A 27,574-nucleotide genomic window follows, 5' to 3' on the forward strand; every position below is an offset into this window, starting at 1 on the left:
CAGTTAGAACTGGACATGGAACAACAGACTGGTTCCAAATAGGAAAAGGAGTACATCAAGGCTGTATATTGTCACCCTGCTTATTTAACTTCTTTGCAGAATACATCATGCGAAACGCTGGGCTGGAGGAAGCACAAGCTGGAATCAAGATTGCCGGGAGAAATATCAATAACCTCAGCTATGCAGATGATACCACGCTTATGGCAGAAAGTGAAGAGGAACTAAAAACCCTCTTGATGAAAGTGAAAGAGGAGAGTGAAAAAGTTGGCTTGAAGCTCAACACTCAGAAAACTAAGATCATGGCATCTGGTCCCATCACTTCATGGGAAATAGATGGGGAAACAGTGGAAACAGTGTCAGACTTTATTTTTCTGGGCTCCAAAATCACTGCAGATGGTGACTGCAGCCATGAAATTAAAAGACACTTACTTCTTGGAAGAAAAGTTATGACCAACCTAGATAAGCAGAGACATTACTTTGCCAACAAAGGTCCGTCTAGTCAAGGCTATAGTTTTTCCAGTGGTCATGTATGGATGTGAGAGCTGGACTGTGAAGAAAGCTGAGTGCCAAAGAATTGATGCTTTTGAACTGTGGTGTTGGAGAAGACTCTTGAGTCCCTTGGACTGCAAGGAGGTCCACCCAGTCCATTCTAAAGGAGATCAGTCCTGGGTGTTCATCAGAAGGAATGATGCTAAAGCTGAAACTCCAGTACTTTGGCCACCTCATGCAAAGAGTTGACTCATTGGAAAAGACTCTGATGCTAGAAGGGATTGGGGGCAGGAGGAAAAGGGGACGACAGAGGATGAGATGGCTGGATGGCATCACTGACTTGATGGACGTGAGTTTGAGTGAACTCTGGGAGTTGGTGATGGACAGGGAGGTCTGGCGTGCTGCGATTCATGGGGTCGCAAAGAGTTGGACATGACTGAGTGACTGAACTGAACTGAACTGAACTGAGGAAGTAAAGATATTCTCCTTTGTTTTCTTCTTGAAATTCACCATTTTATTCGTTTAGGTCTATGATCCATCTCAAATTAATTTTTGTGTGTGGTATGAGGTAGAGAATGAGTCATGTTTCCCCCCCACTCCATTTCCCCCCAACCATGTATATATCCAGTTTTCCCAGTAGCACCTGCTGAAAAGACTTCTCATCGCCCACTGGATTGTTCTGGCATCTTGTTGAAGAAAAAAATCAAATTAAATGCAGGTCCATTTCTGACTCTCATTTCTGTTCTTCTGATGTTTGTCAATCCTTGTGTCTGCACCCCATTGTCATGATTACTACAGCTGTAGAGTAAGTCATACAGACAGGTACTTTGTTATTTATAAGATTGCTTTGGACATTCTGCTGCTGCTGCTGCTGCTGCTAAGTCACTTCAGTTGTGTCCGACTCTGTGTGACCCCACAGACGGCAGCCCACCAGGCTCCTATGTCCCTGGGATTCTCCAGGCAAGAATAATGGAGTGGGTTGCCATTTCCTTCTCCAATGCATGCATGCATGCATGCTAAGTTGCTTCAGTCGTGTCCGACTCTGTGCGACCCTAAGGACAGCAGCCCACCAGGCTCCTCTGTCCACGGGATTTTCTAGGCAAGAATACTGGAGTGGGTTGCCATTTCCTCCTTCATTGGACATTCTAGGTCCTTTAAATTTTTATACAAACTTTAGAATGAGTTTGTATAAAAATTGAATTGTATAAAAATTTGTATACAGTATAAAAATTGTGAGTTTCTACAAAAAGCCTATTGGAAGTATAATTGAGATTGCATTAGACTTAAAAATCGATTTGAGAATTGATTTCTTTAAAATATAGAGACCTCTAACTCATAAACCTGGTTTATCTCTCCATTTATATAGATTTCCTTTAATGTCTCTTAGCAACATCTTGTAATTATCAATGTAAAACTCTTGTATATTAATATTTTATTAAATTTAAATATTTTATATTTTTATGCTACTTTAAATGGGATTGTTTTTCAATTGCTTCCTGCTAGTATATAAAAATAGTTTTTTAAATTTACCTTATATCCTGAGACCTTGCTAGTAATTGCGAGAAGTTGGTAATAGTAGTTCATTAAGACTTTCTATGTAAATAATCATGTCATCTACAAATAGAGGAAGTTCTACTTCTTCCTCTGATCTTTGTTTTTAACTTCATTTACTTAAGTGAAGTGAAGCGCTCAGTCGTGTCCAACTCTTTGTCACTTCATGGACTGTAGCCTACCAGGCTCCTTGGTCCATGACTTTCCAGGCAAGAATACTGGAGTGGGTTGCCATTTCCTTCTCCATCATTTACTTAAGTTCACTGGTTAAACAGAAGTTCTGACACTGGGCATCTTTGCCTTCTACTGATCTCAGGGGGAAAACATTTAATATTTCAGCATTAAATATGATGCTAGCTGTAGGCTTTCCATGAATACCTGCTATGATTATCTAATCTATGTAAAAAAAATCATTTTAAAAATTTATTTAATCTTTTGGCCAAGCCATGCAGTATGTGGGATCTTGGATCCCCAACCAGGGATTGAACTCATACCTCCTGCATTGGCAGCATGGAGTCTTAACCACTGAACCACCAAACAACCATTTTTTTAGCATATGAATTTTCATTTTGGGCAGGATTTTGTGAGGAAAGCTTTTCTTTGTCCATAAAGCATCATCAGGAAGCTGAGTGATCGACTTTGAAGATGCCTTACTCAAATGGCTGGCAAGTTGAGGCCAGCCTCTACAGGGACTGCCTAGCTTCCTCACAACATGCTGTGAGTAGCAGCAAACAGGGTTGGAGTAGACACAAGGCAGATGGACTTACAGGGCTGTATAAGATCTAGTAATGATTTTGTCTTTTATTCTAAATGCAATGGGAAGCCCTGGAAAGTTTTCAGCAGGGGGATAAAATTGCCTGATTATGGGGTTTTGTTGTTGTTGTTGTTTTAAGGGATTTATGTTTATTTATTTATGGTGGCTCTGAATCTTCATTGCTGCACACAGGCTTTCTATAGTTGCGGCAAGTGGGGGATACTCTCTAGCTGCGGTGCCTGGGCTTCTCACTGCAGTGGTTTCTCTTGCAGAGCACGAGCTCAAGGTGCTCAAGGACTTTCCGTAGTTGCAGCTCACGGGCTCATAGTCGTGGCTCACAGGCCCCAGAGCACAGGCTCAGTTAGTTGTGGCTTAGTTGTCCCATGGCATGTGGTATCCTCCAGGACCAGGACTGAACCTGTATCCCCTGAACTTGCAGTCAGGCTCTTCACCACTGGGCTACCAGGGAAGCCCCTGCCTGATTATATTTTTACAAAGATCACTCTACTCTATTAGCAATTATTTGTACTTAGAAACAGAAATTAACAAAAAATTCAGACAATGGAGAAAATTCAAAAGACTCCAGCTAAACCAGTAACTAAAAAGAACATAAATTACCAATCTCAAGAATGGGGAAAACAACAAAGGCACTTTCCAAAAACTGTAATCATTCTATTAATTGATTTGTATTTCTTGACATATTAGAGTTTTACCTGAATAGGAAGGATACTAGTGTGTTGAAGGATACTAGTGTGTCTACTAGCATCGTGTCTAATAGACTAAGCTGCAGATTCAGACTGGCTGAATCTGAACCGTAGATCCACCACTTATTGTGTGAACCTGGACAAGTTACTTGATCTCCCTGGGTCTCAATCATCCCAACTGTAAAAAAGGAGTATTTAATAGTACCATTCTTATCAGTATTGTTGCAGAAACAGAGTTAAGGCATCTGAAGTGCTTAAAACAAGCAACAGAACACAGTAAATCCTCAGGAAATATACATGACTCATCATTTGTCATTGATTCCTAGTGCCTAACAGTGTCTGATATTCAAAGAATTGATCTGAGGAAGTGTTTAAATATATGGTTGCCATATATCAGCTATATATGGTGTCAGATATCATCGGCCCATTCTGCAAGGTGATGAATTATTCATGTAATATAGGTTTTATTATTTGCCATTCATCCTGGCTCAAATTAGCAGCAAGACATCTCTGTGGGGGAAAAAAAAAAAAACTTTCTAAATTGTTCTTTCTTTGCACTAGTAGTACCTCATTTCTTCCTACTAGAACATTTTCTCCAAAAACAGGGACCAAACCTTCCTTTAGCTCATCAGTAAACATCACTGAACAACTACTATGGTGCCATACACTGTGCTCCTTAAAAGGAGATGAAGGGATGACTCTGCCCATGAGAGAACCAACTAGGAGAACATAAGTAAACACACAGTAACCAAAAAGTGTGGTACATACCCCGCCAGTGTAGTACCCAGAGACAGATGCTATTGGGAATCCAAACCACACTGTAAGGACTGCTGAGAGACGTCTCAAGGTATGCCCACAAAATGCTGACATAATCCCTGGCACACAATGGGTGCTGAATAAATGAATGTTGAGTACCCGGGGGAAAATGGGATAAGACATTACTATATGTGTGTGTGTGTGTGTGTGTACATGTATATATATCACCACTAAACTTTCAATCTCCACACAGGCCACCATTAAGAGCTAGGAAGGGTACATCACTCATCGATCCCTAGACAAAATCACTCTCCCATTCCATAGACCAGAGCGCTGTACCCACCAAAAGGCAAGAAAAGAATTACAATGGCAATCAAAACAGACATAGTCGATCTTCAAATGCAAGATAATCTATCAAGATTCACTTTGAGTTATCGATCTGAAATAAACTAGATATAAATACTGTCATTATTTCAAGTATTCTTCCATTCTGACCACTTATGTTTGTTTATGCTTCAATAGTGTAAATAGTTAAAAGAGAGGAGTAATTGTTGAGATATGAATAAAATTTATTTTTAATAACCTAGGTACTCTGTAACAGATATAGAATGCAAATTTTTATTTAAAAAATATTTGCAGTCCTCCTTTATTGATAACATAACTGAGATACTTATTTTATACATTTAAATTATCTTGAGATTTGATAACAGTATTTAGCTACAGTGTAGCCCACAAATGAAAATATACAAAATAGTTTTAGGAACACATGTACACCTGTGGGTATACTTATAAATCATACAAAGATAAACATTTATTGTAAAATAAAGACTTTGAAAATGAAACCAGTTCATATAATTTCACCAAGATATGACAAGAAATCTTTATGCAAAAAAAAAAAATAAAAATTGAAACAGAAATAACACTTTCAACTTAGTTTTCTAATGCCTTAAAAATCATATTAACTCTACAAATTGCTATTTTGGAGGAGAGAACTATAACTGTTCCCCTCTCATTTTTTGTCATGCTTACAATAAAACATAAAAAAGTACTCTGAACATAATAAATGGAATTCCTACATTTTAAACCATTATACTATAAAGGATAGCAATTGAGCTCATGTTTTACATTTCTACTTAAGTTTATATTGCACTAAATTACTTTATGTGGAAGAACTAGTTGATGTGTCATAACATAATACCTCGGAAACATTCTTCAACATTCACATCTATATTAATGGATATTTCACAGTCCACTTAAATAAATTTTCTAACATACACCAAATCATCTAACAAAAACAAATCTATAATGCTAATTTGTTTTGAGAGCAAAGATACTCAATATTTACTATTACTGCCCTTGGGAAATACAGTGAAATTTAAAAACATACTTAAATCACTCAGAAACTGGAAATGACATTTGAGCAAGACCTGAAAATTCGTGACTTACTGATGAGTGTCTACATGGCTACTTTTTAAATACAATATTTATCAAAAATGAAGAGAAAAAGTGTTTGTCCTTCTATCCAGTGGAGCAGAATTATGAGAAGAGACATATGAATAATACTTCAATGCTGGCTTCTAACCTATGTTTCATATAACTTAAAATGTCAGTTCTCATCATTCTGCTGTAATATAACCAAGCCTGTTTATTATAATAACAAAAACCAATGTTACAGTCTTTGAAAATCATGATTATAATTAAAAGCTTGGAATAGCATAATAAAACTAATGGCAACCTCTTGAATTCAAGTTAGTTCTACTTTCAAATAACACTTTAAAATGGTTTCCAATAACCTTACTGATTAACCAGCATCAGCTTAGGAATTTTTTTTTTTGCAATGTTCTAAAATATAACTACTGGCATCAAAAAGTATAGTAAGCACTTTTGATTTGTGATGAATAGAAAAATCAAGTACTAAAATACCAGTGGTTCCTGTGACAGGGTAAATATCCCCCTTCAAGTAATGTTCTCCCCCAAATTAAATTAACATTTTATTTTTCCCTCTGAGAGTTTATAAAGGAAAAGAAATCATGATTTTTTTTAATTGAGGTGAAAAAACTGCTTCATAAGTTCATATGTTGTAAAAGCCACTGCCTGAGAAGGAACGCAGCGAATGTAATTAAGAGATAAACCACGATATAATCCTTTTCGAATTCCATGGTGTCCATAGACATACTTCATAGTCTCTCGCATGGTACTGAAAGAGAAAGATAAAATGATAACACCTTTATGCCCAGTCATGAACAGACAACTTCAGAATCATAACAGCATTTTTTTAAAAGAAGCTAAAATTCCATCTTGAGTAGCCTTTGGAAAGCAAGTGTTAAAACAAGCTGAAAATTCACAATAAAACAGCAATTCATTCCGAACAAGATCAAAGCATTAGGCATAGAATTTTGGGGTTCATTAATACAATATATTTTGTCTGTATTATGTCTGTGACATTTACTAGCAACACAATTTCATAATAATATTTGAAATACTAATGTAGTCTTTTTAAAGGATATATGAACAGTTGCCCTTTAAGCTCTCATTTCTGCTCAAGTTGTATGCTATAATGAGTAGATGTTATAGTACTAAAGCTTGAAGGACTGTCTTTCAGATTTCAGCAATGAAGACTTTCTTGTTTCAGTGTTCTTTCCTTTCAAACCAACATTTTGGGCTTTGTCTTTCTCTTTCAATATGCAATGTGGGCTGAAATCTTCAAAAAAATCTTTTGGGTGAACAAAGGCAACTCAAGTTCCTGAATAAATATTCTGCTCTTTCCCTGAGGGACAACACATCACCAAACAGAATGATTCAAAAGTTATAAATTATAGAAAATTCTATAATGCTATGCTATGCAATAGTGTTAGCCACTAGCCATATGTGGCTACTGAGTACATGAAACTCAGTGGCAAATCCAAAACTGAAATGTGCCCTGAGTGTAAAATATCCCCTGGACTTCAAATATGTAGTATTTTTTTTAAGGGATTAAAAATTTAAATAAATAAATAAAAATGATGTAAAATAAGACGACAAAGTGGTAAATTTTATATATATTGGTTTAAATAAAATATTTTAAAACAATTTCATCTGTTTCTTTTAATACTTTTTAAATGTGGTTACCAAAAAAATTTAAATTACATGTGATTCACATAATATTTCTACTTAACAGAGCTGCTCTAAAATGACTTTTTTTTTTTGCTTCATGCCTTGCTGGATTTAAGTTCCCCAATCAGGGGTCGAACCTAGGCCCCCACAGTGAAACTCCGAGTCCTAAACACTGGACTGTCAGGGAATTCCCTAAAATAAAATTTTAATAGGAGGATTGAAAGTGAAGTGTTAGTTGCTCAGTCATGTCCCACTCTTTGCGACCCCATGGACTGTAGCCTGCCAGGCTCTTCTGCCTGGAATTGCCATGGAATTCTCCAGGCAAGAATACTGGAGCTGGAGTGGGTAGCCACTTCCTTCTCCAGAGGATTTCCCCAACCCAGGGACTGAACCCGAGTCTCCTGCATTGCAGGCAAATTCTTTACCGTCTGAGCCACTAGGGAAACCCAATAGGAGGATTAGGACCTGATTAAATTCTTATAAAGTTAACCAAAGCACACTATGGGAGATAAAATTAAATCTCTAGACTGCTTATGAGATCACAGTCCTATCTCCCTACTTATTTTACACATTACATTTCCTGAAGAAATTGAACAATGACAAATGCAGAACTTACAGGCACTTTTCAAATTCTGGAAGAACAGCTCCTAACTGCATTCGCCGACGTGTTACATCAAATGGGTAGCTAAAAGAAGAAAAAGACAGAAGGACTTAAAAACGATTTTTAATTTTCTACTCAGCAATTATTGAATACAAAGTCCCATGTATGCTAGGAAATAATGTGTTCCTATTCTCTGATTGTTTTGTCTAACCTGGGAGTCAGGATATAGGCACATGAATAAAACCAAATAACAAAACCGAGGTCTCTTTGCCCTTTGCAGAAGTGGTTCTCTTGGGTTTGGTGATTCTTCTCTTTCATCACCCAATGTCAAGTTCTCTTTATTCCCCAAAGGAAAGTGAAATGCACTTCCTGAAGAAATAAACTGAGTACTTTCTGCTGCTGTGACCCTAAGACAGGGTTTCTTAACTTTGTCACAACTGCCATTTGGGTTGGACCATTCTCAGTTGTGGGGGCTGTCTTGGGCAGTAGGATGTGTAGGTACATCTCTGGCTTCTGCCCAACAGGTGCCAGTAGCACATCCCCAACTGTAACAACCAAAAATGTCTCCAGACATTACTAAACATCCACTAGAGGCAAAACCACCCCCAGTTAAGAATCACTACCCTAAGAGCATTCAGCAAGTGCCCTTGTATACAGCAGGCCAACAAAAAGTCTCCTTAAGGGTGAAAATTAACAATGCAGATGATTGTATTGAGAGGACAGAGGTAATTTTATGTGGAAAGATTGCCTGGTTCTGTAACTCCGTATGGTGGGACAAATGTTAACTAGACTTACTGTCATGATCATTTTGCCATATATACAAGTATCAAATCATTATGTTGTACACCAGAAAGTAATATAATATGTCAATTATACCTCAACTTACAAATTTTTAGGTTGTCTAAAATGAAATATACAAAAATAATCTCTTTGGAGTAAGACTCAGGTCATTTTTTAAATCATATTTTTAGGGCTAATATTGACTACTTAGGTCCTGTGCTAAGCAAGATAAAGTATATCATCTCATCCCATCTTTACATAATTGCATGAGACAGGTACTCTTAGCTCAATGTTAAGAAAATTGAGTCTTAGAGACATTTTCCCTACCATAAAACTGCTTTCTACTTTCCTATTCAAAGCTCTCATTCATATATATATATATATATATATAAATATAAAAGTGAAAGTCGCTCAGTCAGGTCCAACTCTTTATGATCCCATGGACTATACACTCCATGGAGTTCTCTAGGCCAGAATACTGGAGTGGGTAGCCTTTCCCTTCTCCAGGGGATTTTCCCAACCCAGGGATTGAGCTCAGGTCTCCCGTATGGCAGGTGGATTCTTTACCAGCTGAGCCACACATGTTATAAATACATATATAATATACACATAGTGATATATGAGAAAAATAAGTATATACTTCTATATACATTTAAATTTACTATGCAATAGTCATAATTTAAAAACCACCCATATACCAACCAAACAGCTTAAGAAATAACATTAGTAATAGATGAAGTGTGTTATACATCTCAATAGCATCTCCATTAATTACCAATCTTTTTTTTTTTTTTTTTTTTGACCCTGCCTCAAGGCTTGCAGGATCTTGGTTTCCCAACCAAGGAACAAACCTATGCCCCCTGCAGTGAAAGTGAAGACTTCTAACCACTGGACCCCCAGGGAATTCCCCTCCATGAATTATCTTTAAAAAAAAAATCATTTATTTATTTGGCTGTGCCGGATCTTAGTTGCAGCGCGTGGGATCTTCAACCTTTGTTGCAAGATCTTTAGTTGGGACACGCGAACTCTCAGTTGCAGCACATGGGATCTAGTTTCCTGATCAGAGATCAAACCTGGGCACCTGCCAGAGCAGTCCCACGAACTATCGTTTAATGGGAGGTGGAGAGATAAAAAAATTTTGTGGGGAATAAAGGGACCAAAACCTCAACCTGAACAATTCAGTCTCTAAGCAGAAGATGTGTCTGGGTAGAAGAAATTGACTAATAGGGAGAAAGTAAGGAGACAAAGTACAAGGATCAGAATGAGGGAAGTAACAATGGGAAAGAAAGAAAACAACACTCCAGGCAATGTTCTTACGTAAAAAATTGCAAAACTGTTTGGATATGTGCAATGTGAAAAATGATTTCAAGGTATTATCAGGACTATAAGATTAATGGTTATCAGTAACAATAGGAAAGTTGGGGGCTAAGGACGGGCACGAAAAAGAAAACAAGAACGTAGTATATGAATTATGGAGTTTGCACTGACGACAGAAGTCCAGGTAGAAACATTCAAGAGGTTACCAGAGGGAACCGGTATGAAGATTTCAATAGAATTAGTTATCTGTACAGAGGTTGACCTTTGAATCCTTAAAGATAGATGAGCTACTCTAGATATTTACAGGAAGAGCAAAGGACTAAAGTCTGGCAAGGTCTTAACAGTATCAGCACAGATAGGGAGGAGGAGGAAAACAGGAATCAGCAAGATACCTGAAAAGGGAAAGGTGGGAGGATGATGGCCAAGAGAGGGCACTGTTTACAAAAACCAAGGAAACAAAACAATTAGAAAGAGGATAAAGGAACTGAGAAGAGCCACTGGATCTGTAAGAGTCAATGCGTGTAGAATACAAAGAGAAGTGGAAAAGAGAAGACAGATTTTAAGGCTCTAAATTGGAAGTAAATAATAAAGAAAAGGGCAGTAAAACCAAGAAGAGAATACAGAATAGCTAGAGGTGAGCATTCTCTCCAAATGAACAAGGTTCCACAGCTATATTTCTAAAAGTAAACTACACTTTTTTTCTTTACCTTCAACCTAGTCTGCTCCTACAAAGTACACTGAGTCTGCTTTCACAAAAGCAATCCTTAATGATAAAATTCAATGAACACCTTACCTTTCAGTACTTATCCTACTTTGACTTTTCTTTTTTCCATTGGATACTATTTTTTTGAGCCTTTGTGACTCTAGTACTTCCTGTTGTCTTCCTGTTTTTCAGGATACTCCTCAGTCACAGAAATCTTTCCTTCTTCCTGTTCCTGAAATGTTCCTGCCTCATAGTATTCCAGCCTCATTTTATCTCATCTATCCAATCTCTCTTGGTCTACAGAAATTCTTTGAAGCCACCTTTCCATTACACTTTCCACCTAATTTATCTATGTCCCTAACTGGTTATTGTTTAGTCGCTAAGCTGTGTCCGACTCTTTTGTGACCCAATGGACTGTAACCCGTCAGGATTCTCTGTCCACGGGATTTCCCAGGCAAGAATACTGGAGTAGGTTGCCATTTCTTTCTCCAGGGGACCTTCCTGATCCAGGGATGGATCCTGGGTCTCCAGCTTAGTAGGCAGATTCTTTACCACTGAGCCTCCTGGGAAGTCCCATGTCCCTAATACAACTTATATTAATATAGAGTTCCCTTGATTGCTACTGTCTCAATAAGAGTATTAGCTTCTTGAGGCAACAGTTTTGTTCTTCCATTAGTGAAAATCCCAATGCTTAGCATAGTTTCTGGCACAAAGCAGGTCTTTAAGATTTACTGTAAGAAAAGTTGTGCCTACACACACACATATATACACATACTAGATAAATGGCTCAGATTTCAGAAACCTCATATGGGCAGATTCATAAGAAAACATGGCTGAAGACTATACTCAGTGTTTCCTTCTAGCTTTCCTTTTCCTTTCTTTTAAAATCCACAGAAATTGAGTAGGTTCAAACTAATTTGGTCAATTTGGCACAAAGTTATTTATAATACGCTTTAAGGGCAGGCACATTGGAAAAATGTATTAAATTAATATTTATATTTTTCAAGGGATCCTGTTTTTAATAACCTATTAGAAAAAAATAAAATAACTAACCAATGCTAAAAATCAGGCTTGGATAAACGTATTTGACTTAAGTTGATTAGAAACTTACGATATTGTCTGTGCTATTGCTCCAGCAACACCTCCACAAAGTAAGTTTATGTGAGTTTTCAAAACTAAGACATTAGGATTGTCTGATGAAGGTCTGCCAAGAAGGGTGGGAGCATAGGAAAGCCCAACACTCTTTAAGGTACCAAAAGTAAAAAATGAAACACCTGAAAGACAAAATATAAATTCACCACGATGCTTAACAGAATGTAAGCTGTGAGAAGACACCATTCTTACATAATAACCAATTAACTCAAGGAACTAACTATGCATTTCCTGATTTCAGATATTTGGCTTATTCTAAGATGAAAAGATTTAATTAATGTTTATAAATAACCTAAAGACAACAAAATTACCACCTATAAAAAATTAAAGCATTGGTTTTTCACGCACTGGTATAATGTTCAGTTCACTGAATAAAGGTAGTTGTTGAGTATAATGCCACCTTATACATGAATAGAATTAAACAGTTTCGCAAGGTTTCACATAAGTAAAAGTTAAATTAATGATTAGTAATTTTAACTAAATATAACATATTTGTAACAATGATGATAATGTAAGGAAGAGGCAACAAATTTAGAAGTGACAAAGCATTATTTCATTCAGTGTCTAATTTTGTCTTCAAGGAATAGCTATGACAATGAGTGACTCAGAAGACACATGGAATCTAATTAATACTGAGTTAAGTTATTGATAATGTGCAATTGGTACTGGCTGAATATGTACATGATTTATTTTATAATAGAAACATTAAAAGTCATATGTTAAAAAAAATAAGCAAAATTCAAGCATTCCTATCGACTAAACATTACTCAAGAAATCTTGATATCTACTAAATTTTAAAAACATATTAAAAAAAATACTTAACCTTAAGAACAAATAAGCCCTAACAAAAATTCAGTCTAGAATAATAACTCAATATATGCATGTATTCTTTATAAAAAATTCTTACAAACTTATAGTATTAAAAATGATGATATACAACTTTAGAATACTCATACACTTTTATATTTGGGAAATCTACTCACCAAACTTAAACACAGAAACCTTAACTACAAAAATAGGTCACAAAAAGGAAATTCATAGCAAATTAAACACAAGTAAGAAAAAAATTGAAATACCTAAATTATGTAGAATGGTATTCAGTGAAATATGACAGATTTTTTAAAAATGTGAATAGTATTCAGAAATATGAAAAAGACTTGGGAAACTGGAAAAATTAAGAAACAAAATTATGTACATACAATAACAATGTAAAAAATGTTTCAAAAATAAAACTAAGAACAAAAAATTAGAAAGAGAAGAACATATAGTAAAAAAAGTAAAGCTTTCTTATTCCAGCATAATGGCAATGAAGGTATTCCAAGTCTTCATCATTATAGAACAACTATATCCATTGCTGGGCTTACAGAAAGGAATCCCTAGTTTCTAGGAATCCCTAGCAGCATCACCTTCCAAAAATATAATCTGAGGTCCACTTGGGAGTTGTGGCCCATGACAGAAGTGGAGTGACTCTACGTTTTGATACTAACAGTCAAGCCATTGAGACAGATCCTGCCGTTGGGCCTTGAGAAGATGGAATCACTGGGTCAGAAACTCAAATTAAGATCCAGTAACATGTTGGACTTCCCTGGTGGTCCAGTGGTTAAGACTCCACACTTCCAGTGCAGAGGCCATGCGTTCAATTCCTGGTTAGGGAACTAAGATCTCACCTGCCATGTGATGTGGCAAAAAAAAAAAAAAGGTAATAGAAACTCATAGTTAAAGACCACCCGAGAAAAAAAAAACCCACAGGAAATAACAAACTAAATAAACAAAGACCACCAGGCATAGGAGGAGGCAAATAAACTTCTATATTTATAAAAATTGGGGGAGTAAGGATTCAGGAAAACAAGCAAACAAGAAAGGAATAAAAAGAAACATAAAAAGAAAAACAACAAGAGGAAATCAATATCAAGGTAAAGAAACAAATCCAAATATATCAATAATCACAACAACCATTAAGTAGACTAACTGGCAATTAAAGATTTTACTGACAGGATTAAAAAAAATTCAGCTATATGATGATTACAAAATAAATACCTAAAACAAAAACATGCAAAAGTAGAAAATGAAAGGATGAAGAAAGATAACCCAGGCAAATATTAACTTGGGTCTAGGTTTAAAAATTATGAATTCAGGGAATTTGAACAATGACAATACACTAGATAACATTAAGAAAGCTTCATAATAGTAAGACAAATACCATATGATAGCACTTCTATGTGGAATCTGAAATATGACAAAATGAACCTATCCAAGAAACAAAATCAGAGACACAGAGATTGGTAGTTCCCAGGGGAGAGGGGGCTGGCGGAAGGGAGGCTGGGGTTAGCAGTTTCAAGCTTTTATATAGAGAACAGATGAACAAGGTCCTGCTGTGTAGTACAGAGAACTGTATTCAACTCCTATGATGACCCACAATGGAAAAGAATATATTTTTTAAAAAGAATGTAAAAATAAAAGTTTCATAATGGTCTGTGGTTATATTCATTAAAAAAAAAAGCATAGAGCTGAATACTGGAAATATTGTGGGTGAAATATAATAAAGTGAATTTGCTTTAAAAAAATTGGGGGGGTAAAAGGTGAAGAGAGTAAGGAATGGGAATAGATGAAACAAGATGTCATCAGGTGACCACTATGAAGTTAGATGGGTACACGGTGGCTCATTATACTACTGCCAGTTTTTGAATATGTTTGAAATTTTCCAATTTTAAGTAAAAACAAATGAATAAAATAACAAAGTCAAAGGATGAAACTAAAGCAGGTAGTTAAAGGAAAAAAAACCCAAAGGCCAAAAATTAATGAGGTAAGCACACAATTGAAGAATAAACCCAAGAGAAAAGAGATAACTAATGCATGAACAAGAATCCATGAAATGGAAAATAAAGGTAGACTAGAAAAGAGAAAGAAAGCCAAAACTGATTCTTTATAAAATCAGATAACTGATAAAAGAAATAAAAAAAACAACAGAACTACAGATAGAGCAGATGTGAAAAAAATATGAAGAAATAAGGAAAACCTTTTGCCAAGAAAGTTGAAAACAAACACAAAACAGTCAAGTTCAAAATGGTAAAGAAAGGTATGAATTACCAAAAATCACTCACAGAGACAGAAAACCTAAATGGTCATATAACCTACATGGTCATATAACCATTCAAGAAATTAAACCAGTATTTATTTATTTTTTTTTTAAACCAGTATTTAAAAATCATCTCACAATAAAAACTTTCAAGAAACAGATAATTCTAATAATTTTATACAAATTGTTCCTGAGGATAGAAATGAGGAAATACTCTTCAACTCATTCTATGAGACCTATGTAACCATGATACCCAAACCACACAAGGATGTTCAAGAAGAGAAAATTGCAAACTAATCTCACACCTCACTCATAAATATAGATGTAAAACTTCTAAAAACAATTAGTGAATGGAACCCAATAGGATATAAAAAGATCACTGTATCATAACCAATTTGGGCTGACATTAGAACATCTATTAAAGTCATTCATCAAATTAATAGATTAAATGAAAAAACTTATCATATCAGTAAATGCAGAAAAGAGTATCTGATAAGATTCAACACCAGTTCAGATAAAAATTCTTACCATACTACCTCAACCTGATAAATAGTACATTAGGCTAAATAAATACTAGAAACATTTCCTTTAAAATTCAGTAATGAGCCAAAACGCCAACTATCACCACTTTTATTCACTGATGCACTGTAGATCCTTAGCTAGTACAGCAAGATAAACATAAACAGACAAATAATGATTTGAACTGAAGTGAGAAAAATGATGTTATTTGCACAGGATGTGATGGTGCACACAGGAAATCCAAAGCACTTACATGGTAACTGGCTATAATACCAACAAGTAGAATGGCTAGCTATAAAATCATATAAAAATTAAATCAAGCAATAAACTTAAAACATAATGTTTGTAAAAGACACAACAAAGCTTATAAGGTGTCTATAAATATATCTAACAAAAAATGTCGAAGCTCTGTATGCAATTTCATTCAGACTTCCAACAAAGACTTTTGTACAACATCAAAAAATGATTCTAAAATGTATGTGGAATAGCAAGATATCTACAGTCCTTATATTACTCAAAAAAAAAAGAAACATACGGTCAAGGGACTTATCCTACCAAATGTAAGGACTTATTATAAAACTGCACTCTATTATTGTTTTAAGAAGTGACACTACAGATCACTGGGAAAAGAAGAAATTATTTAATCAATGGTTATCCTTAGAAAGGAAAAAAAGCAATTCTGGACAGATTAGGGGCTTAAATAATAAATGCTCAACTTTAAAATCATTCCTACAACAAAATGAAAAACCCAAGATGTTGCCAAATGAAAAACATACCTGCATATGGAGCCATTCCTAATATAGTAGGCATCAAGCCTCTGTAAAATCCAAGGAAACCACCTTCCTTTTGCATGAAGAAAAATTAGAAGTAAAATTACATTGAGCTCATTATGATAAATGCAAAAGAACAAAAGCATACATTATAATGGATATATTATCCTGGACCCACACTAAAACACAGATATGTTTTCATAATTATTATTAATGTTAATAATTATAAGTAAAAGAAAAACTACTTAGATAACATTAAAAATAATTGCCTAAGTATAAAAGGGCATGTTATAGACAAGAAAAGTAAAAATGAAATACCTTTGCATAAATCGTTTTGAATGCATGAATAATTCCTGTATAAGTGTGTTCCCCTTTCACCTGGAATGCTAGGCGTACTCTAACCATGTCAAGAGGGTAAGTACAGATAACTGCTGTCATACCTGAAAAGAAAGTAGAAACTTAAAATGTGTAAGAATCATTTTATATATATATCAGATCAGATCCTATCATTAGTAATGTCTCAAATTATATAGTAATGATGAAAACCCAATGAAATCAAAGGTAATATTACTGACAGAATTATATAATAATATCATCAGCTAAAAACCATCTTTTCAAATTCTTGCCACTGTGAAGTTAAAATGTTAGCACCAAAAGACTACAGTGTTAGTGGATCATGAGTATTTTAAAAATTCTATTACTTGTCAGATAAGATATCAGAAAAGAAAAACTGACTATCTCCGTAGCAGTAGGCAGGACATTTGATGTTTTACTTATTTTTTCTAATCCTAAAATGGAGATATGCTTAACTTACCCAAAGAATTCTTTTAAATATAAAATAAGGGCACTTTTTAAAAAAAATTCAAAGCATAATCAGTATCTTCTTTTTAAAATTTAAGTAAGGGGAATTCCCTGGTGGTCTAGTGGTTAGGACTCCATGCGCTCACTGCCAAGGTCCTGGATTCAATCCCTGATCAGTGAACTAAGATACCCTGTGGCATGACAGAAAAAAAAATCTGAAAAATATATAATATTTAGATAAATTTGTTACTGACTAAACATAATAAGGGGCTTCCCTGATAGCTCAGCTGGTAAAGAATCCGCCTGCAATGCGGGAGACCTGGGTTGAATCCCTGGGTTGGGAAGATCCCCTGGAGAAGGGAAAGGCTACTGCTGCTGCTCCCACTCCAGTATTCTGGCCTGGAGAATTCCATGGACTGTAGTCAGATATGACTGAGCGACTTTCACTTTAAACATAATAAAAATATAATGTCCAAAGTAATAGAAACAATTTGTTTTAGGGATAAAAATCTCTTGTTAAGCTAATTTAGTTATTAAGTCCTAGATTTTTATCAACATATGACTTATAAAAAATTCCATAAACTAACAAGCTGAGTTTTTATTTTTATCTTCTTTATTGTAGTATAGTTGATGTATGAGTTACTTTTTAAATTAAAAATAGTCTTCTATTTTTGTAAAGCACCAAAGACTTGACCAAATCCACAGAGTTTCTGTATGACAGAGTACAATTTGAGACTAAATTTTCTGGTTCATATCACAACATATATTGCCTTCCCTATAATTACATTTTCTCAAACATTTACTTAATATTTTCTAACATTGAAATTTTTAGTTCAGAAATTCGAGCAGTCAGGGCCTCCCTGGTGTCTTAGTGGTAAAGAAGCCGCCAGAATGCAGGAGACACAGGTTTGATCCCTGATCCAGGAAGATTCCCACATGCTATAAAGCAACAAAGCCTGTGCACCACAACCACTTACCCCAGGCTCTAGAGCCCACGCTCCATAACGAGAAGCCACCGCAATGAGAGCCCACCGCAACTAAAGAGTAGCCCCTATTCGCAGCAACTAGAGAAAAACTCCTGCAGCAACAAAGACCCAGCACAGCCATAAATAAAATTATTTTTTAAAAAAGAAGAAGAATTCCAGCAGTCCAGTTGTTGGAAATGTCAATCCTTCATTTCAGTCAATTTGATTTTAAGCTCTCCACCTGAGCTATTTGTTTTCAAGCTATTCATTTCCCAACTATTTAACATTTTTTTTTTATCTATTGGTATTCAAACTAGTCATGTCTGGCAGTCCAGGCAGTGACTTTTCTAAATGGCCTCTTTTAAGTCTGAATCTAAACCAATACAGTGCAAATGTGATGTTCCTAAGACAAGGTTTGGCGGTAATACCATGTTTAATTCACAGCAAATATCTTATTATCCAGATATTTTAAAAACTACATATTTTGCAGCGTGGTTTAATTTTTTGCAGCTTGTGCTAAATATTTTACAAGGGAAATTTTTTTTTTTTTTAACAAGGGAAATTTTAACAAAATAAAATGAAGAGAGATTTTCTATAAACAAGTTTCATGTTTATTGAAATGGTTCATATTAAGGAGTTTAACAACTATAGAAAAGAATTTAAAAACTGACCATTTTTTAAGGCTTGATCATAGTGACACAACTTGGTTAAACATCAGATTTTGCTAGAATTTATTTATCCAAATCATCACTATTCATTTTATTTTTTAGTTGTAAACTTTTACAACTCCTGTATTTTTTTTCTGCTTCCTATCTGGATCACTTTTGTCTTTCCTCTCCCATTTGCTCTCCCAGACTTCATTTATTTCTTCTTTCCTCTTACATGCCCTCAAGCCTTCTCATTGTCTTCTTACTGGCTTCAAGTGGCTTAACATGAAATAAATGGATTAACAAAGTGACCAAAATTTTTTTTCTACAGTAAACTCTGTAGAAAATGAGGTCATCCAGAAATTTGTAAAGGTAAAGGAGGCATTAGCTTAAAAGCTGTAACACTATAAGTCAGGCTGAGGAGCTGCCATAACATAACTATACCTCAGAGAATGGTAAAAACAATGCCTATGATTACTATAATACCAACTGATGATTTAGTTTTACAATTTTTCAGCCAGTTGATTTCAGCATGTTTTTATATGGTGTGTTTCTTTTGAATTTGAGCAATTAATCAAATCTTCCTAAAGAAAAACAAAATCTTTTAACCAGGATGTTTAAAAATTACAAATTTTGGGGGGGGGAAGTGTGCAGGGGTTGTTGTCTGATATTTCTAAAAGCAACTCAATGATTTAAATGTAATTTTAAACTTTAGAATTTAGCAAGAAAATTTTTAGTACTTTCGTACTCTGATAAATCTTGAAAATCCCTGAAGATTTTAAATATGTTTATTTATCCTTGGAATAAGTGGGAGGTGAGAACTATTCTTCTGATAATCATATTTTACCCTTCACTCGAAGTATAAAATTATGAAGCCCTAAGTAGAGAAAAGATTATGACATCTTACATTGTTCAAACAAAAATCAATACTGCGCTGTAAAGTAAGTTTGAGGTTATTCAACTAAGTTCTGATTCACTTCATGATGACTCTGTCAATGCTTTTTTAAAATACCACACTGGACGTCAGTGGTGGTCCAGTGGTTAAGACCATCCACCTCCACTGAAGGGGGTGAGGGATCCATCCCTGGTCAGGGATCTAAGACTCCACCTGCCCTGGAACAGCCAAAATAATAATAATAAATTAAAATTAAAACATAATTGAGGGGCTTCCCTGGTGGCTCAGGGGTAAAGAATCCACCTGCCAATGCAAGAGACACGAGTTCAATCCCTGGTCCAGGAAGACTGCACATGCTGTGAAGCAACGAAGCCCCTGCGTGCACCACAGCTACCGAGCCCTCCTGCCCAACAGCCCGGCTCCACAACAAGAGAAGCCACCGCAGTGAGAAGCCTGCGAACCACAACCAGAGAAGACTGCGGCAACAAGGCCTAGCACAGCCAAAGCCTTTAAATAATTTATAACTGAAGTGCCTTGGGTTTATTATTACTTTCCAGTATATAGTGAAATTTTGATGTTAAGATGACTTTCATTTCAGAAAAATGAAGCTGAAAGCACCAAATGAACATGCTATTCCATCAGTAATCAAGTGTCATGAAAAGAAAATAATACAAAGCAGGATTTAACTCATAATCCTACTTCATCTTTCCTACAACCCTGAAAGAAAGAGTTTGACCAGTCACTTATAAAATTTAAGAGACAAAAAATTTTTAAAATGATGTTAGAAATGATAAATTATAAGATTTGAAAACTTTATTAAAATTTTCCTTCTGTAAAATGAGAGATAATCATAGCACTTTCTTCATAGTATTGTTCTTTGAACTACATGTCAAGTGCCCAAAGATTACAAGTACTCAGGTCTGTGACCAGTACAAAGAAAGTGCACAATACATGTTAGCACTGTCATGCCAGTGTGAAATACCAGTTGACAGACAGCTGTTGCTCCAGCTCCCAAGATCTGCCCCCATCATGCCTGTGATAGTCCTCTCCCATAACCAGAACTCCCACCACCACCACATACCATTTCCTGACCCAGTCATGAAAAAGTTAACTGGAGGCTTTCAAAACCTGCCCTATTTTTTAGCATATCTACAGTTGTTTTGCTGAACATTTTGAACACTATTCCTGGTTATTTTTTTCTACTTACTGATCTGGGGTCAGCCTATCAGAAGTAAAAAAGAACTAAGTAAACATTGGATAAGGCAAAACTATGGATAAGGTAGGTCAGGTTGCACACTGTAAATCTAGGTCCAAAAAAAATCAAAATCCTATAAACCTTGTGATATCCACAAAAATTTAAGATTTTGATATATCACCTTCCCGTGGTCTTAATAATGGTACATTCTTACCTTAAAATACAATACAGTTATTTACAAAAGTAAGAAAGATCTATGTACTGATACAGGACAGAGTCTTGAGATAACTGTAAAAGAAAAGTTCTTATCCTATAGAATAGTATTAGAAAAAAGCATAACATAAGAAACTGCTATTAATAATATGACTGCTTCCAGGGAGTGGAACTATTTTTCACTGTATAGGAATATGTATTACTATAGCCATTATAATTTTAAAAAATTTTTTGAAAGAAAAAAATACACATTTCCAGAAGTAGATCTGTCAAAGGGAACATATGTTTCACATAGTTTTAAGTGCAGACTACTCCTTACCATCTCCTACTGTAAAAGCCTCTGAGTTGGGATATAAATGATTTCTTGCATAATTGAGCATAGGAAGATAACAAATGTGTGCTATGTGATCAATGTCACACATACCAGGAAATTAATTTGCAGAAATAAAATATACCCACTCCTTACCTGCCATGGATCCAGCCATTAATCTGTGCACATGACCAGAAACTCCCAGTTTTGTAGTAATTAGCTAGAAACCAAAAACAACAAATTAAATGAGATATTTCTTAAATGCTGCCAACTTCACTGTTTAATGATAAAGACTGTTTTCAAAAGGGTTTTAGAACTAGTTTTTTTTTTTTAAAAAAAAAGGAAATTAGTACTGAATGTGAGTGAAATGAGCACAATTATATAAAGCTGAGCAGTGTTATATCACATCAAAAGGAGGTCAGTTATTTCCTCTGTCGCAACCTCTGTCGCAAAAGAGTCGGACACGACTTAGCGACTAAACAACAATTTCCTCTGTAGCATCTGCTCTGATTATGCACTTTTACAGAAACAATATTGCCAAATATACTATACTACACACTGATGACCACAAATACTTAAAGTGTGAATGGCATTAGTAGGAATAAAATGTAAATGAAGCATTTATGGAGGTCTTGATATAATAGCACTGACTCTCTGTCTGACTAGGTTAGAATGTTGTTCCCAATCTCTACTGCTTACTTTTCATTTTAAGATACCCTGTGATGTAATGCATTTAATCCCTTTCTACACTAAGATGTTTGAGAGGATAAACTTTCAGTCAGGCAGAGAAGAGAAACTTAGTACATGGGGAAAGGTGTTAACTTATAATGTCACTTAAAAACAGACTTTCACAATATGGTTTCACTATTTTATTTATTAGGAAAATCCAAAGGCTCAATTATTCCTCTCCTACAACTGAGAAACAAAAAGCACATCAAAAAGCTATTGATATTTTACGGATTTACTATTATCCACTTGGCTCTTCTTCATAAGTCTGAACACAAACAATCTAGTCAAAAATGACTAACAATTCTGAAACAGATAACTCCAAACTCAAGTTATACTTAAAAGTTTAAATTATCAGAAGTCTTATTCCTTCAAAAAGGCATTACTTTACCCATTCATCCAAAGTAACGTTAAAGGCCAAAGCAAATGCCTTGACAACTAAGTATGCTATTCAAAGATATAAAAGAGGGAAAAAAAAGATAAAAGTTCAAGTACCGTTTTATATTGCTCAAATGCCATAAACTGGATTGCACCATAGGGAAAAATTCGAATCATCATTGCACCATTCCCTTTATACAATCCAAGGTATCCCTCCTTTTTGGGAACAGCACGCAATGTAGAAAATACTCCTATTTTCAGAAAGATTTTTAGAAGAGAAATACTATTACAACAGAGAAAACTACCTAAATCCAAATTTTCATGACAATCACAGATAAAAATTACTATGCTATCATTCATGATATAATTTTGCTTGATGAATTACATGAATAGTAATTTCTGTATAACACTTAAAGCTACTTAAAATACATCATATGTCCAAATAACACAAACATTCCTCATGTAAACATGTCGAACATGACTGAGTGACTAGCACAGCATGTAAACATGTAAAACATAGCAAGAATAGCTACAAGTTTTGGTAAACTGTTAATTAAATCTAAAATAACCCAAAAAATTAATAGAAATTATATTCAAAGTCCAGATATTGCAATGCAGATGACTAGGTATCTAGAAGGATGAAGAAGGTTTCCTAGACTGACCCAGATACATATGTGGTTTGTTTAAGCAGGAAACTGCTAATAAAAGAAACAAAAAACCTACAAATTAAAAACTATTTACACAAGTACACAGCACCACCTATGATATATTCTTACCATAAATAAAAAATGAACCTATATCCAATCAAAGTCTAGATTTAACTATCACTTTACAGAAAATGTGGGTGATACAAGAAGACACTAAATAATATGGGACACTGGCGGTCCAGTGGTTAGTTCACTCATTAGTTAATTAATTAATTTTTAAAAGTAACATGGGACATAATAACCAAATTCAGACCATGGAGGATTCTATAGGATAAATAACCCAGTTTTCTTTCCCCATAAATAAACAGGAAAAAAGTAAAGAAGTATAGGAAAATGTTATAGGCCACAAGCAATATATCAACCAGTTCTAACACTGTAACATATGATGTCATATGAATCCTGATTAAACACACAAAGTGTCAAAACAAAAAGAAAGTTGACAAGACTTCCATGGAAATCTGAACATTTAATGAATATTATATGTTAAGAAGGGCTTCCCTGGTGGCTCAGAGGTTAAAGTGTCTGCCCGTAATTATTATTATTATTATTTTGGGGGTGGTCTTTCTAGTCTAGAGATGTACGCTGAGGCAATTATGAATGGAATAATATCTGGAGCTTAACTTAAAATATGCCAGTGGAGAGAAGGAATGGTATAAGAAATGGAATTGACCATATGTTGCTAATTGTTGAAGTACAGTAATGGAAACCTGGGTCTCATTATATCATTCTCTCTACTTCTGTATGCTTGAAAGTTTCCATAATAAAAAGTGAAAAAAAAAGCTAAATTCAGGGCAAATTTTTATTAATAGTATACTTCAATTAGTACAGATAAAAGACTAACTTCTGGTCTGACATATTGATGTTTATTATTCCAATAATACCAATCATTAATTCTGTTTGTAGTACAGACTTCTACATTCCATTATTAAACCATTTAAATTATATCATTAAACTATTTAAGTTCAAGTTTCTTTCCAAATTTTTCAAACAAAAATTTTATCAAATATGAAGGTAAATTTCAAAGTTTAGAATTCAAGAAACCTTTTGATCTCTTCCCAGAAATTAAAACTGGTAGGTACTTATTAATGTCCAAGAAAAGATAAACCCTAAAGCATTTTTAATAAACAGATATCTAAGTGAACTAATTATTTAAAATAATTCTATTTATATATATAAACATATATACATATAATACATAAAGTTCTTCCAAAATATATGAATAATAAAACTAAATATATTTAGACACCACCCCTAAGATCTATCAAAAACACCTTCCTGCTGGAAGAGAAGACTAACATTAAGCTCAGTTTAAGATACTCAAATGTGTTTTTAACAATTTAGGGGTAATTAAATTTAGAACAATGGCCACGGAGCAGGAACAGGAAGCATAGATCAGGTTTCAACTGTACTGATAATGCTTATTTCTGAAGTTCTGTGTGGCTCCAAATATGTTTATTAAATTATTCTCTAAGACTCTTTGTTACAAATATTTAAAGAGAAATAATTAGTAGAAGTGAAATAGAGTACTTTCAAAAAAAGGAAATCAGGAGACAAAGAGCAAGGGAGGGTGGCTGGGGAGGACACAAGAAAAGCACAATGAACAGAAAACACAAATCTATAATTGAAAAAGAAATCTAAATTATATAAATTCTTCTGTTAAAAGCCAAAGACTCTCAAATTCTGTTAAAAGGCCAAGTCCAGCTATATGCTTTTCACAAACATCTCACCTAGGGAAGAAAAAAAAAAAAACACTGGATGTTGAATGTTTTCAAATGGCATTTAAATATCCCTTGAGATAATTACACTGTTTTTTCTCCTTCAACCTATACTCTGTACTATTATTACTTTGGGAAATTGAGATTTTTCTTTATGGTATAACACTGAACGAATTTTTGCATGTGTTATAAGCATATTTGGAAAGAATATATATTCTCTGTAGGGTGCAAAGTCTTCTGTGTCCATGTTATATCAAGCTTGTGTGTTATTTAGATCCTTTTCTATATCCTTCTTATTTTTATCAAGCTAGAATTGCAAGGAACATTTAATAAAATATAAGCATACGCTTGTGTATATACACATAACCTCTGAAGGGAAATGGAAGAAAATTATAAAAATGCTTAATTCTAATGAAGAGATAAAGAGGGAGAAAGGTGTTTGCTTTTATACTTTATGAATTATGAACTTGTGAAAATATTGTACATTCAAAAAATAAAAATAAAACATAAAGACAGCAAAATTAAGAGGATTTTTAAATAAGCCTATTATGATTCAAATCCCTATTTTTATATCACATTGGTTATAAAAAGTTAAATGAAGGTCAAAGATTTTCAATATATTACAGGAAAAAAATTCCTTACACTCATTGCAAATTAGAAGAAATTCTAATTATAACCCTTGTTTTGGTCAGAATAATTTTGATTCAAAATAAAAAAGTTTTTGATGCCTTGGAAGTAATGCTATACACTTTTTAAAAGAAGCAAAAATGGAAGTCTTATTCAATAGCATATCTTTTTCATCTTTGTGAAAAATCATGTTTGCTTATAAATTTAAGCAAAGCTTAAAAACTACCTTATGCATGTAAAAAGGGAGGCATCTAGAATAAAATGCCCAACAACATTTTTCAAATAAATTAAAAAGCCACTAATACTTTTTTTTGGGGGGGGTTGTATATTTCAATATGTTCATTGCTGCATTCCAGGAATTCTATTTCAAATTCTGAATGCCTTGTAGGGTACACTGCAACCCATGGCATGCAGCCCTGTAGAGCGTGAAATCTACTGTGAATATGTAACCTAATGATTACAAATCAGGAAACAAAACAACATACATCAGCATGGGGAGAAGTTTAAAGGAATAAAACAATACTGCTCAGACATTCATATGTTGGGTCATTGTTAAACACCACCAGATACTGAGTAATATAACTCCTTTCATCCTCAATTTAGACAACAAAAGAAAATCATTTCCTTCCTTTCCAGTTTTATATATAGTCTCTCAACAATTTCAAATATCTGATTCTTTCTATACCTAAGTGAGCAGTAGGACACGGAGATATTAGCAATTTTTTTCTTTCAATTTAAAGAGCAGATTTATTTACTGACAATAAAATGAGCCACAATAAATAAAAATAAAATCACATTTTAAAAACCCAATTGTTAAAATAACTGAATTATTCACTCTGTTAAATATCCTTCTTATAAAATGATGGATAGATTATGCAGAGTATACATCACTGAAGCATAAAACTGTAAAAGCAATGGAGTGTTATGAGTTAGTTGCCTTGACCTAACCTTTTTCTTGGTGTCTGTCCACATTAATTTTTTTGTTTTAAATCTTTTGCTCTCTAAAAGTTAATATATGTTCAATATGTATTACAAATAAGCTTAGAGGAAAAAAATTACCTATAATCTCACCATTGAAAATTAAGCACTTAATGTTCATATTTCTCCTTCTAGCATTTTCTCTAAACAGACATTTACTTAGACAAAATGCAATGTCATTAGATCATTTGCAATATTTTTTCATTTAACTGTTATAAACATCCTTCCTAGTCAGTTAATATTCTTTTATAATTTTTATAATTGCAAAAGAGTCTATAATATGGACTTATTTATTTAAATAATACTTATTATTTAACTTAACCAATTCTCTATTATTAAACATTTTGGTTGGCTCTTATTTTTTAAACCAACAGAAATAATACTTTGATTCTTGTATATACCTCTTTGAGCATATTTCTGATTACTTTCTTAAAACAACTTCTAGAACTAGAATTGCAAAGCCAAAGAGGACCTGTCTTTTCAAGACTTTGATGCATATTATCAAAATGCCCTCCAAAAAGAGCTATAAAAAATTCTTATTTCCACCAATGATATGTTATTAGTGTCCAAGTTAATTAAAATAGCTGATTTTTATGTCTTTAAGGAACAACTAAGGACTTGATATTTCTTTAACAATGCAAGTTTATCAATATATACTAACTGCACTGGATTCTGTTTGTCCTAAGGTATCTACAACACACACTTAAGCGTTTAAAGGAACAACCTAATCTGTATCACTAACTGTATTTTTTTTTAATCAAGCTAAGCTGTTAAGTGTGTCTGTTAAGGATGTGATTTGTTAATCTCCATAAACAAATATGTAGTAATTACTTCAATGATTCAAAGATTTTAGTTCAGAGTACATTAGTACCCTAAAATGATAACTACATAACCACTATCACAAATGAAAATATTAAAATGGTAACAGCTACATCTCCTGCAAATTTGCCTCCAAACTTGAACTCCCTTTTGTGTCCTCTTTCCACTATAATTCACAACTAGAAACCAAGCCAGCAAAAGGATAACATTTTCATTTTTATCTTCAGCATCTGTCAACTCACCCAAATGTCTGTAATGGTGGTTGTGAGCTTGTAACAAAACCTTTACTCGATCCAAGGGAGCAACTGTTGTTTTGGCACAGCATCCAGCAAT

The 27,574-nt window shown here is 34.2% G+C and overlaps 1 protein-coding gene across 1 annotated transcript; it reads right to left on the bottom strand.

Annotated features, from left to right (window-relative positions):
• Nucleotides 1-4,858: 4,858 nt before the first annotated feature.
• On the bottom strand, nucleotides 4,859-27,574 carry SLC25A16 (solute carrier family 25 member 16). Its single transcript, XM_061405158.1, has 7 exons — nucleotides 27,484-27,574; nucleotides 21,448-21,511; nucleotides 16,584-16,705; nucleotides 16,272-16,338; nucleotides 11,860-12,022; nucleotides 7,964-8,032; nucleotides 4,859-6,451 (listed from the first exon to the last, which is right to left on the bottom strand). Exons 2-7 carry the CDS (start codon nucleotides 21,464-21,466, stop codon nucleotides 6,295-6,297), a joined length of 597 nt encoding a protein of 198 aa, XP_061261142.1. The 5' UTR covers nucleotides 21,467-21,511; nucleotides 27,484-27,574; the 3' UTR covers nucleotides 4,859-6,294.

The sequence above is a fragment of the Bos javanicus genome, chromosome 28 (assembly GCF_032452875.1).
Source record: "Bos javanicus breed banteng chromosome 28, ARS-OSU_banteng_1.0, whole genome shotgun sequence".
NCBI lineage: Eukaryota > Metazoa > Chordata > Mammalia > Artiodactyla > Bovidae > Bos > Bos javanicus.

Bases quoted from the DNA above. Each gene is read 5' to 3' on its own strand.
- SLC25A16 (XM_061405158.1), bottom strand. The intron at 12,023-16,271 runs GTATGTTTTTCA...TTTGTCTTTCAG, and splicing joins AGGAATGGCTCCATATGCAG to GTGTTTCATTTTTTACTTTT. The intron at 6,452-7,963 runs GTAAGTTCTGCA...TTTCTCTTTCAG, and splicing joins CCAGAATTTGAAAAGTGCCT to TACCATGCGAGAGACTATGA.